The sequence below is a fragment of the Lampetra fluviatilis genome, chromosome 59 (genome assembly GCF_964198595.1).
Source record: "Lampetra fluviatilis chromosome 59, kcLamFluv1.1, whole genome shotgun sequence".
Lineage (NCBI taxonomy): Eukaryota > Metazoa > Chordata > Hyperoartia > Petromyzontiformes > Petromyzontidae > Lampetra > Lampetra fluviatilis.
Genome location: NC_136333.1, coordinates 5,511,157 through 5,524,830, shown reverse-complemented (window position 1 = coordinate 5,524,830; position 13,674 = coordinate 5,511,157). Strand labels below are relative to the sequence as shown.

Genomic DNA, 13,674 nt, shown 5'->3' with positions numbered 1-13,674 from the left:
CTGCCACCCATTCTACGTGCCACCCAGTCTCTGTGCCACCCAGTCTACGTGCCACCCATTCTACGTGCCACCCAGTCTCTGTGCCACCCAGTCTACGTGCCACCCAATCTACGTGCCACCCATTCTACGTGCCACCCAGTCTCCGTGCCACCCAGTCTACGTGCCACCCAATCTATGCCACCCATTCTACGTGCCACCCAGTCTCCGTGCCACCCAGTCTACGTGCCACCCAATCTACGTGCCACCCATTCTACGTGCCACCCAGTCTACGTGCCACCCAGTCTACGTGCCACCCAGTCTCCGTGCCACCCAGTCTCCGTGCCACCCAATCTACGTGCCACCCAATCTACGTGCCACCCAGTCTACGTGCCACCCAATCTACGTGCCACCCAGTCTCCGTGCCACCCAGTCTCCGTGCCACCCAGTCTCTGTGCCACCCAATCTACGTGCCACCCAGTCTCCGTGCCACCCAGTCTCTGTGCCACCCAATCTACGTGCCACCCATTCTACGTGCCACCCAGTCTCCGTGCCACCCAGTCTCCGTGCCACCCAGTCTCTGTGCCACCCAATCTACGTGCCACCCAATCTACGTGCCACCCATTCTACGTGCCACCCAGTCTCCGTGCCACCCAGTCCACGTGCCACCCAGTCTCCGTGCCACCCAGTCCACGTGCCACCCAGTCCACGTGCCACCCAATCTACGTGCCACCCAATCTACGTGCCACCCAGTCTCCGTGCCACCCAGTCCACGTGCCACCCAGTCTCCGTGCCACCCAGTCCACGTGCCACCCAATCTACGTGCCACCCAATCTACGTGCCACCCAGTCTACGTGCCACCCATTCTACGTGCCACCCAGTCTCCGTGCCACCCAGTCTACGTGCCACCCAATCTACGTGCCACCCAGTCTACGTGCCACCCATTCTACGTGCCACCCAGTCTCCGTGCCACCCAGTCTACGTGCCACCCAATCTACGTGCCACCCAGTCTACGTGCCACCCATTCTACGTGCCACCCAGTCTCCGTGCCACCCATTCTACGTGCCACCCATTCTACGTGCCACCCAGTCTACGTGCCACCCATTCTACGTGCCACCCAGTCTCCGTGCCACCCAGTCTACGTGCCACCCAATCTACGTGCCACCCAGTCTACGTGCCACCCATTCTACGTGCCACCCAGTCTCCGTGCCACCCAGTCTCCGTGCCACCCAATCTACGTGCCACCCATTCTACGTGCCACCCAGTCTCCGTGCCACCCAGTCTACGTGCCACCCAATCTACGTGCCACCCAATCTACGTGCCACCCATTCTACGTGCCACCCAGTCTCCGTGCCACCCAGTCTACGTGCCACCCAATCTACGTGCCACCCAGTCTACGTGCCACCCATTCTACGTGCCACCCAGTCTCCGTGCCACCCAGTCTCCGTGCCACCCAATCTACGTGCCACCCAATCTACGTGCCACCCATTCTACGTGCCACCCAGTCTCCGTGCCACCCAGTCTACGTGCCACCCAATCTACGTGCCACCCAATCTACGTGCCACCCAGTCTACGTGCCACCCAATCTACGTGCCACCCATTCTACGTGCCACCCATTCTACGTACCACCCAGTCTCCGTGCCACCCATTCTACGTGCCACCCATTCTACGTGCCACCCATTCTACGTGCCACCCAGTCTCTGTGCCACCCATTCTACGTGCCACCCAGTCTCCGTGCCACCCAATCTACGTGCCACCCAGTCTACGTGCCACCCAGTCTACGTGCCACCCAGTCTACGTGCCACCCAGTCTTTGTGCCACTCAGGCTATGTGCCACGTGGAGACTCAGAGTGGTGGGAGAGTTCTATTTGTGTACGCGGTTACCGGTACCGTGATGGCACAGAGACCCGGCGGATAGCGCTGCGACCCAGAAGCTAGCGCAGGGACTGGTGGCAGAACAGCCTCCACTTTGTCAAGGAGCATAATCGATCATGCAAACTCCGGTCTTCCTCGCAGCAGCTGTTTTTGGCTGGCCATCGAACAAAGACGGTGGTCACCGCATCGCACGCTTTCAAATCCGGTTCTGCGGCCGTCTGGAACACTCTTCCTTCCGATATTAGGAAGCTACTGGAGCTGTGCACTTCTGAATAATCTGAATTCAAAACTAACTCGTCTTTTGCCCATCCAAGGACGGGTGTATTGCAGTAAATCTGAAATTTGCAAGCGAAAAGCAGACCGCGACGTGATATATTCATTGCATCAATGTGTAATGTAAGGATATATCCGGCTCACTGACGTATCACAACTCGTCATGATGATTGGCTCTGCCGGTCCTGGTTTACAGCCAATAGGGGGGAAGCCTAGGGGCATGGCCCAGACGTAATGGAAAGGTGACAGCTGTAAGGATTGGTTCTGCTGGCTTTGGCCACAGCCAATGGGGAGATGAGTCAGGGGCGTGGTCCCGGGAGCTGACGAGGGAGCCTGGAATATTCCATGGAGGCTAACGAGAATTGGCGGAAACGTACCACGTGACCCGGGTATTAAATAGGGGTGGAGACGAACGACACATGGTCAGAACGGGAACGAACAGAGGAAGGGGGCCATGCGGGAGCGGGGCTCCGGGTTGCCACGTGGCGGTGTGTCTCTCTCTCTATCTGTCCCTCTCACGCTGCCTGTCAGCAGCGTGAAGGAAAGCTGTAATACAAGTTGAATAAAAGACGGATTCCAGAAGTCGCCTCAACGAGCTTTATTACAAATGCGCGTGCAATTTGTAAGGGCGCCGTGACAGAGCTATTTCATTTTAAGGTTGTAATCTCTTGTTCATCGTGACGTCCTTTTTACTTTGATGTCTCAATAGCGTTACGGAGATCGCGTGACGTGAGGGTTGTAAGTTGACACCGAGGAGGGGGGAGGAGGCGCCTCGCCCCCCCATGTGGAGTGACGTCAACCGCTAATTATTATGAATTGGGGGGGGTGTCCATTTGGAGGACGTCACCTGCTCCTGAATATTAATGAGGGGGGCTGGTTGATGTGGAGTGATGTCACGAGCGTTCAGGACAGACATTTCTGGGTGATTATATTAGGTATGAAAGATGTTGCTGACCCATAGTTTACCCCCCCACCGCACATTACCCACCGATCAGCTGACCGCGGCTGCACCCATTCGTGCCGCCGGGTGGACAGAGGTGGCGGTGGGGTGAGATCCGGTAGCGGCCGCCCTCCATATGGCAACCGTCAGCGGCTATCACCTTGACCCCCCTCGCTTTGCCCACGTGCCCCGGCAGGCTTTCTCGGTGCCGGACCGAACCTTCCACGACGAGGTGGCCGAGATGAGCACCGCCACGCTGGACGCCATCGCCGAGGAGAGCCGCTCGCAGCTCGTCGGGCGCAAGGTGATGGCGGCCATCGTCATGACGAGGGGGCCGGCCGAGGTGGAGAGCGACGGGCCCGCCCCGGGCAGCATGGACAGCGCCCTGGTGGTCAGCCTCGGGGTCGGTAGGTCAACCGCTCGATCGCACGCGCACACGCGGTCCGAATGCCGTCGACGAGACTGGCGACGGAAGATGCGGGCCCGCGAAGTGTTGCCGTTGCATTGTGGGCGACGATGACCCGCGAAGCGGCCGAACTTAAAGCGCGGCCGCCGACTGCGTCGTGACGAAATTGACGAATCTGGAGGAAGACGCGGGCCGGGACAAAACGAGTGGCGACGTCGGAGGCTGCGGTGCACTGAGGGAGGCCCGACGTGCTAATTGTCTGTGTGCTTGTGTTTGTGTGTCAAAGACCACAAGAGTCGTGGGGAGTGGTAGTGTAGCAGTTAGCTCACTGTGCTACAAACCCGGCGACCCGGGTTCGATTCCCACTCAACCGGTCCTGGGCCCTCCCCTAGGCCGACTCAGCCTCAAATGAGGCGTGTGTGTGTGTGTGTGAACAGTGGGGAGCGGTAGTGTTGCAGTTTCTCGCACTGCGCTACGAACTCGGCCGCCCAAGTTTGATTCCTGCTCATGGCCATCACCAGTGACGAATAATCTGAACCGGTCCCGGGCCTCCCCTAGGCCGACTCAGCCTTAAATGAGTACCTGGTGCAGTTTGTAAACATCGCCACTGGCAAGACAAATGCGAACGGGCGCGGTGCTGGCCACCCACCTCCTCGTGTGCCTTGCCAGCCTTCATAGGCGCTCGCTAACAGCACTTGCCCCAAGAGTCTATTAAGGCTATTCGGGGGAGCTTTGTCTTTGTACAAGAGTAAGAAGAGGGTAGTGGTAGCCTAGGGAGCGGTAGTGTCGTGGTTAGCGCGCTGCACTCCGAACCCGGCGACCCGAGTTCGATTCCCGCTTACGGCCAACACCAGTGGCGGTTATCTGAACCGGTCTTGGGCCTTCCCTAGGTCGACTTAGCCTCAAATTAGTACCCGGTGCGGTGTGTAGTAAACGTCGCCACTGGGGGAGACAAAGGCGGCCCGCGCGTGGTGCTGACCACCCACCCCGTCGTGTGCCGTGCCAACTTTCACAGATGCTACTCGCTACCAGCACTTTCCCCAAACAATCTCTGAAGCCTGTTCGGGGGCTCTTTGTTTTTGTGCGAGCAGGAAACCGCTGTGTGAAGGGAGAGGAGCTGAGCCTGAAGGGCGAGACCGTGAACGATTCCCACGCCGAGATCATCGCGCGGCGTGGATTCATACGGTAACCATGCACGCACCCACGCACGCAACCACCCACCTACCCACATACCCACCCACACACATGCCCACCCACGCACCCAACCACGCGCCCAACCAGGCACGCACGCGCCTACCCACCCATGCACCCACGCACGCACCCATCCACGCATGCACGCACCCATCCACGCACGCATGCACACACCCACGCATGCACCCACGCATGCACCCACGCATGCACCCACCTACGCATGCACCCACCCACGCACCCACCCACGCACCCACCCACGCATGTACCCACCCACACACTCACGCATGCACCCACCTACGCACGCACCCACGCACGTACCCACCCACGCATCCACACCCCCACATCCACACCCCCAAGCCCGTCCGCCTTGGTCTCACCAGCGCCAGCATCCGCACACCGCGTCCCAGCGCTCATTTAATGGCCGCGTCGACCTCGCGACCAGAAACGGTTCGGATAAAACAGGGCACTGATGTTGAGTTGTGTGCAGCCCAGAAGAGACGCCAGGTTGGAAGGGACGACCGCGTACACGGCGTCTACAAACTAAGCTGTGTCTGCGGCAGTTGTTACATTGGGGAAACTAAGCGACACGTCATAAGGCAGATCTGAAACACGGTAGGACCAATACCTCGGCTGTGGCTGATCATTGTTTTAATGCGGTGGGCTCACGCGAAATTGATTTCTCTCAGACGAAGATACTCTGCAAGCCCACTGGCTAACAACAAAGATTCGTTCATGAAGCCATCCAGATATATACAGACACGGACACAATTTCAACCGAGAAGATGGGTACAAACTGAGCCGTCATTGGAAGGACGTTATCAACCAAGTCATAACTGGCTGTGATGTTGCCATCCTACCACTTTCCGACGTTAGTTGGTTGCTGCCCACCACTTACATTAACATTGGCTGCTGACATTTGGGCTATGCCCATTTCAACAGTTTATAAAACAGTTTGCCTTTAGAAGCTAACTCCCTTTTCATCATGACCGCTTGTGTTACGATCGAAGCGTCGGTGTTTTTTGCTATTTTCTTTGAACATATCTACGTAACTTTACCGAAAGCCTATATATAACTCAGATTCGCTCGGAGACACGGGCAGAGACACGTATATGCACACAGAGACAGAGATCCCTCCTGTAGCCTTGTTGGGGGCAGACATCACGGCCCACCAACCTTTTGTCTCCCCAGTGCTGATGCATACACACCTGCACCCAGGTACTAATTTGAGGCTGAGTCGCCCCAGAGGAGGCCCAGAACCGGTGCAAATATTCGCCACGGCTATTGGTTGTGAGCGTGAATCGCACTCGGGTCGCTGGGTTTGTACCGCTGTGCTGCCGCTCCACACGCACAAAGACAGTCACTCGCACACAGATCCACTCGCCCGATCCGCACAAAGACATTGATCCCCCGTGTAGCTTTAACAGGCTGTTGGGGCAAGTGCTGTTGATGAGCACTCATGAAGGCCGGCATGGCACACGAGGGGGTGGGTGGCCAACACCACGCCCGGCCGCCTTGGTCTCCCCAGTGGCGATGTTTTTACACAGCGCACCAGGTACTCATTTGAGGCCGAGGCAACCTAGGGGAGGCCCTGAAACAGTTCAGATAATCGTCACTGGGTGTTGGTGGCCGTGAGCTTGAATCGAACCCGGGTCACCGGGGTTCGTAGCGCGGCGCGCTAATTGCTGTGCCACCGCTCCCCACCCGATCGCCCACACACGCACCACACGCCACGCCACACACACACATCACGCCACGCCACACACACATCATGCACACGCCACGCCACACACATCACCGCTCCCCACCCGATCGCACACACGCACACATCACGCACACGCCACGCCACGCCACACACATCACCGCTCCCCACCCGATCGCACACACGCACACATCACGCACACGCCACGCCACACACACACACACCACCGCTCCCCACCCGATCGCACACAGACACACACATCATGCCACACACACACACACACGCCACACAAACACACACACAACAGCTCCGAGTGCATTAGGAAGAGCATAAAAAATGTTTATTAAAAATTTAAAAAGCCATTTTCCCCCGAAGGAAAAGAAAATCTTTTAATTTGAAAAGTTATTCACTGGCGCGCGACAACGCGATGGGACGAGTTTATTTAATTTTCCATATAGCCCCCTTAATTATTTACCTGTTTATTTATTCCTTCTGGAATGCCACAACACACGCTTTATTTCCCTAATCCTGCACTCCCTCGATGCGGCTCATATTGTCCGGCTGCCCTTTGGATTGAATTAAGGTGACCGCCCACCTTTGTTTGTCCGCAGCGCCGTCCCCGGCTAAGACTCTTTCCCGCCGGCCAACGATATTTGCCCGAGCGCCGCGGAAATAATCGCGACGCGAAGGGGAAACACGCACAGCCCCCCCCCCACCCCCCCCCCCCAGCTCCCCACCCCACCCCCCCCACACAACGGTGGCTAGGCATGGTGGTGCTGGCGCCACCCATCCCCTCGTGTGCCTCATCGGCCTTAACATGTGCCCACTAAGAACACTTGCCCCAGCAGCTTGTGCAAGCTACACGGGGGATCTTTGTCTGTTGTGTGTGTTGTGGGGAGCGGTGGTGTAGCGGTTAGCGCGACGCTGCGCTATGAACCCGGCGACACGGGTTCGATTCCCGATCACGGCCAACACCAGTGACGGTTATCTGAACCGGTCCTGGGCCTCCCCTAGGTCGACTCAGCCTCAAATGAGTACCTGGTGCGGTGTGTAAACATCGCCACTGGGGAGACAAAGGCAGTCGGGCGTGGTGCTGGCCATCCACCCCCTCGTGTGCCGTTCCAGCCTTCATAGGTGCTCGCTAATAGCACTTGCCCCTACAGTCTGTTAAGGCTAAACGGGGGATCTTTGTTGTGTTGTTTTGGGTGGGGAGCGATAGTGTAGCAGTTCGCGCGCTGCGCTACAAACCCAGAGACCCAAGCTCGAATCCCACTCGTGGCCAACACCACTGATGATTATCTGAACCGGTTCTGGGCCTCCCCTAGGTTGACTCGGCCTCAAACGAGTACCTGGTTCGGTGTGTAAACATCGCCACTAGGGTGGTGCTGGCCACCCACCCCATCGTGTGCCGTGCCGGCCTTCAAAGCTGCTCGCTAACAGCACTTTCTGCAACAGTCTGTTAAGGCTACACGGGGGATCTTTGTCTTTGTTGCGTGCACACGGAGAGACGTGATTGACCCTGGCGAGTGAATTCACCATGCTCGCTGTTCCGTGTGGGATCCCCCTGGCATGCCCCCCCCCCCACAGACCGCCTCCACCCCCCATGCACCCCCATGCACCTGCCTCCTCTTGACCCAGTTTCCAGCTTTCAATTTCCCCTCCGCCTTCCACTGGCCCATCCACCCTAACACTCACCATCCATCTCTTGCTGTCTGTCTGTCTGCGCGTTGGCTGCCTGTCCATCTGCGTGTTTGTTTGTCTCTTTGTCTTTCTGTCCATGTTTCTGCGTCTGCATGCTGGGCTGCCTGGTTTGTCCATTTATCCATTTGTTAGTCTGTCTGCCATTCTGTCTATTTTCCATCTGTCTGTCTGCCCGCATGCCTGCCCGCCTGCCTGTCTGCTGGTCTCTCTGTCTGTTCGTTTGTCTGCATATTTTTTGTCCAATTGTCTCTTTGGCTGCCACTCTTTCCAAAAATAGATCTTTGTGTCCGTCTGTCTGCCTGTCGCTCTATCTCTCTCTTGCCATCTGCCCGCCTGTTTCCGCGTCTCTCTGTCTGTCTACCCAACCTGTCAGTCTCTTCATCCGTCCATTCATCCGCCCGCGTGCTTGTCCGTCTGCCTGTCCATTCGTATGCTTATCTATCCGTCCGTCTGTCCATTCGTCTATCCCTCCCCGCGCCGATCTGTTCCTCTGTCACTGCTGTCACTCTATCCGCCCGTCCGTGTGCCCGTTCGTGCGTGCGTCGGTCCGTCCATCAATCGCCACCGCTCATAAATAATTGAAGAAGCGACCCTTTAACGGAGCTGTGCTCTCTAGACCGCGTTGTAAGTGATTGTAATTGATTGCAAGCGATGCATAATTGATCTGCGGGGGTTGGGACAAGGGTGGTGTGGGGGGGGGATTACAATCGACCGCAAAGAACCCTGGATCTCAATGTGTCACCGGCGGTCGTCGCCGCCGACGTAACTTTCTGAGCGCGAAGATCGCCAGTTGGCTTCGGTAGCCGTCGGCTGTGCAGGCGGTGCAACTGCACCACGGGGCCGGGAGGGGGGGGGCTCGCCCCGTGCACCAGACTATGAGAAGATGAGATTGGGGGGGGGGGGCGTTATTGTTTTCATCATACTTCACCACACTGGTCTAGGCGGCTTGGTGAAGGCACGGAGCGTAGACGTTGGGGCGTACGAGTATGGTACAACAGTGGAGTTTGCTGCACTGCCGTGCGTGGCCCTGTAACCTGTAGCGACTGTTACGCGTGGTGGTGGTGCTAGTCCAGTCTCAAACCCCTGCTGGGCTTTGCAGACCCGACTAATACCGGGCGCATTCCGGGTGATTGCGGTGGTAGGCGCTGGGACACCCGCGTCACCATGGCGACGGAGACCTCCGGGTCGACGCGGGCGGGGGTGGGGGGGGGGGCAGGAGACGGGGGGACGAGCGCGCGCGAGAGAAAGGAGGGTCGGACCCAGGCCTTTCATGTCCAGACCGGGTGGATTTGGGGTAGTGTTATCACGGCTTCCTGCCCACCTGGTCCGTACGTAGCCAACGGTGCTCACCGCAGTCCCGCGGTCACACAAAGCAACGCAACAGCCGCGGCCGGGGTGGTGGGGAGGAGAGAAAATGCATCTCGCGACGCGACGCGAGATATAGACGCTTAGCAATCGATATTCTCCTACGTGTCGTCGTCGTCGTCACGCCCGTACTTACATCGGTGGTGGCCAGGGCAGAGATGCAGCCCCCACAATCGCGTGCTCACGTCACTGCCGGTGGAAGGGCCCCCCACCCCCCCTACTCAGAGGGCACCGTAGAGAGGGTACTTGGCCTACTCTTCCACGCTGTCCTAAACGTCTGGGAAGAGGCGCGAGTAGCCACGCTTGACCTCGCCGCGCGCGGCCTGCCAATCGATGAAGCCACTTTTATGCCGCTGGGCGGACGGAAGAACCTTGGGGGGGAGGAATCGAGAAGCTCGCCACCGTTGCTTCGACCGCCGCGCCGGGAGATGGAGCCGGCGACCTCCCGTGTCGCGGTGTTCCCCCGACCAGAGGGTCGCGCAACGTGGACTCTCGCACCCCCACCAACGTAACGCGGGTTCATGGCTTTGTGAGCAGTAAATAGATTTACGGGAGTTCTAAGGGGACTGCTGTGGTCGATATTTATCAATATTTAGCGCCAGACTTGAATGAGCGGCATTGATTGCGAGTGTTGCTCAGGGCGAGAGCGCCGGCTGGTCGGTGTGCGGGGGGCTCGTTTGGCGCAGAACACCGGGCGCACCAGTCGGCACCGGCGTCAGACTCGCGAGGTCGGCCCCCGGCTTCGATTCCGTTCCTCGGCGCGAGCACAGATGTGATTGGGTGAAGTGTGTGTACCCCCCCCCCCCATTCCACGATGTTCAGCCCGTGTGGAAGAGTAGGCCAAAACGCTCTCGTATTTGGAGGTGATGGGGGGGGGGCTCTAGAGTTTCACCTTTTAGCCAGCGAGGCGTTCCGCCAGCATTGGCGCGAGAAAAGCTGTTGCAGGGCTACACCTTTACCGTTTTAGCAGCACCGGAACAAGCCCCCAACGCGCCGTCGTCGTGCCGGGTGTCGGACGACGGACCGGCGTACGGCATTATCGCCAATCTCCGTAGCCACGAACACAACGGGCCAATGCGTTGTACGGTCGTGACTCTGCAGGGTGTGTGGTGTGCGTGAGAAGGAATGCCCCCTGCACCACCCCGGAATCGTAACGGCATCGGATGAAACGCCGTTTGAACCGGCGGTTGGATGGGTGTGGTGGGCGGTGGCGGTCTCCATTGATGTCAGTTTTCGTGGCGGTGGTGGTGGCGGCGGCGGTGGTGGTTTTGATTTTAGGCGCGGTTGCCCAAGTCAGCCGCTCGTCCGTCAGTCACACCTGCTGACATGCTCGCTCACTCATCCACACACCAATACGTCAGTCACCAACTTGATCGCTCACTCATGCCACTCATTTATTGGTTAACAATTGCAGTTAGGTAGGCGAGTGGTAAATACAGGAAGGTGAGCGAGTGAGTGAGGAATGGGTGAGGGGTTGAATGGGTGAGTCCGCTCACCGAGTTACTCACCTACCCACTCGCCGTATCAACACAACAACCTACCAACAATATTCCTTTTCACTTGTATATTCCCCCACCAACCCAACTCATCCACCCACTCGCCGATCAGCACACCAATCCATCTCCTCTTTCACTTCCCTACCCATAATCGAGTTTTTGGGTGAGATCGCGTGAATATAAATGTGTCGTTAAACCCGCCGCCGCCCGACACAGCCAATTATTAGTAAGGGTTTGTAAAAAAAAAAAATGGCAATTCGTTACTACTACAGCACACCGGTGTGTTGGAGAGCAAACCCATAACATTTACAATTTGAGTACGACATTTCGCCGGTAATTATAACCAGCCTCATCGGGCGACAGCCATGGCATGTTTTGTTCACGTGACAAACCTTACTAATTGGCTGTGTCGCATGGTGGAGGATTTAACGATGCATTTATATTTACACGATCTAACCCAAAACGCCTCTAATATGCATAATATTGGTCGCGAAAGCCTACGTGTTAAATTGCCTACCCACTCCCCCCACCTAAACACCAACCTGCCTACCAATCTACACTCCACTTACCTACCCTCTCACACCACCTGACACACAGTCGTCCTACCCGCCGATCTAGGAATCGCTCGCCCACCTGCTACTCACCCCGCTTGCCCCAGCCACGCACGACGCCGCGTGCTTCCCCCCGCAGATCGCGATAGCCTCTGCAACAGCGCCCACTGCTGACCCGACCACCCCCGTCGACGACGCTCCCCCCACCCACCTTGAACGCAGCTCACATTGCCTCCCTGACTTTGTGGTCGTCGTGTGCTTTGCTGGCGTTGCAGCCACCGCCTCTCCCTGTCAGGCTGGCCTGATTGCTTTTTTAAAAGTTTTTATTCGTTTGTTTTTCGTCTCCTCTGATGTCCCCCCCCCCCCCCGACCGTCGCGTCGTCACGAGGGGAAGAATCCATTCGGAAGTCTCGCAGGGCCCGCGCACCGCCCGCTCTGTTACTGAGTCGCACGGCACTCGAGGCGACGTCTTCGACTTTCTCTCGCTCCCGTGCTCGTCACGCGACAGTCGTTCTGATATTTAAAATTAGCCCAGACAAAGAAGATGTCACGTTGCGCGTGGGGTTTTTCCGGCAGCCAGTATTGTGTACGATCCATGCTCCGTTCGGTTGCGCGAACCGTACTTTCTGTTTTACCGATGCGAGAGCTGAATCCATGACGACGGTGGCGGCGGCAATAATAATTGTCACTTTAAACGCCGGCGCGCGTGACAAATTAAGTTGTTCGGCTCTGTTAGGTGGTGGAGGGGGTCTTAACAACATGAATGTGTCCCGCACCAACGAAATCAGCACGGTTGGCTACGTATGGTGCGAAAGATGCTGAACATACATACATTCATATACAGATCATTACTTGGCCTAACGCAAAAATCAATTACTAATCAAAGTTTCACGTGATGAGTTTTATTTCCATTGCTTGTGCAGTGATTGGTGACCGGGCTGACTCACTGTAGGGTGTCAAAATCAGAGGCTGCTGTGCGGTTTCACACCCAGGCCAAGCTCGGTGGTGCTAGCTCACAGAGCCCTCACCTCTGAGTCACCCTGCCATCGCTCCGGCACGACGATGATCGTGTTAATCACCGAGCGTCCACTCGGGTGCGAGTCTCCCAGCGCTCTTGACATTTCACCGCAAGGGAAAATTTGAAGACGCGTTGCCCAGTGTGATTTTTGTTAATTTGCAAGCGTGCGTGCGCACGTACTTGTGTGTGTGTGGGGGTCATTGTTTTTTTTTTAGTGTAGCGGTAATCACGGCCAACACCAGTGACGATAATCTAAACAGGTCCTGGGCCTCCCCTAGGTCGACTCAGCCTGAAATGAGTATCTGGTGCAGTGTGTAAACATTGCCACTAAGGGGACAAAGGCGGCCGGGCGTGGTGCTAGCCACCCACCTCCTCGTGTGCTGTGTCAGGTGCTCGCTAACAGCACTTCCCCTAACAGTCTGTTAACGCTATATGGGGATCTTTGACATTGTTATTTCTCTTGATGTGTGCTTGTGGCCTGTGAATGTGTGTATTTGTGTCTCTGCGGTTCTCTATATATATGTCTGTGTGTGTATGTTTACGTCTTGTGTCCACGCTTGTGTGTATTTATGTCCGTGCATTTGCGTATTTGTATTTGTGTACGTCTGTTTGTGTTTCTGCATGCATGCATTTGTGTCTCTTTCATCTGGACAAGGTCACTCTGTACCTTAACAAAATCTATCTTAACGAGGTCATGACGAGGTCTCTGTCTTTTGGATGATGGGGGTTTCTCTCAAGACTTGTTAATGTCTGTGGACAATGATGCGTTGTCTGTATCACTCTACCCGATGCTCACTCTTGAGTCTCCTGGCCTTGACGAGGTCTCTCGGTCCTAACGAGGTCCGCCGATCTCCGTACGTAGCACGGTTGACTACGTACGCTGCTCACGAAGTTCAACACGTGTGTAGTAGGTTCAATGAGACGTAGACGACGTAGTCGGAGGCACACTTATTTATTATAACGTTCACTCAGCACAGGCCAAGGTATACAACACTCGAAGGTGTAACGGCCCCTTCACCCGTCTAACAGGGAGACCCGAGTAACTCTAACCGGCTAGCCTACTCCCAGGTCCTCCACTACAGAGCTAGGGGAGGCTAGCTGATCCAGCTCTGGCCAAGCTGGGATCACGGCACCCTTAGTCACCAGACCTGCTCTTAAAAGAGCATCGGCTCTGGGCTCTCGG

The 13,674-nt window shown here is 56.8% G+C and overlaps 1 protein-coding gene across 7 annotated transcripts in view; it reads left to right on the top strand.

Annotated features, from left to right (window-relative positions):
- Nucleotides 1–13,674, top strand: part of LOC144950839 (double-stranded RNA-specific adenosine deaminase-like) — a 62,816-nt gene that overhangs the window by 40,820 nt on the left and 8,322 nt on the right. For all 7 annotated transcript variants that reach the window (XM_078880963.1, XM_078880960.1, XM_078880957.1 and 4 more), the window contains 2 exons: nucleotides 3,261–3,471; nucleotides 4,562–4,655. In XM_078880963.1, coding sequence (XP_078737089.1) covers nucleotides 3,261–3,471; nucleotides 4,562–4,655 — 305 coding nt within the window. The remainder of the gene's footprint in view (nucleotides 1–3,260; nucleotides 3,472–4,561; nucleotides 4,656–13,674) is intronic.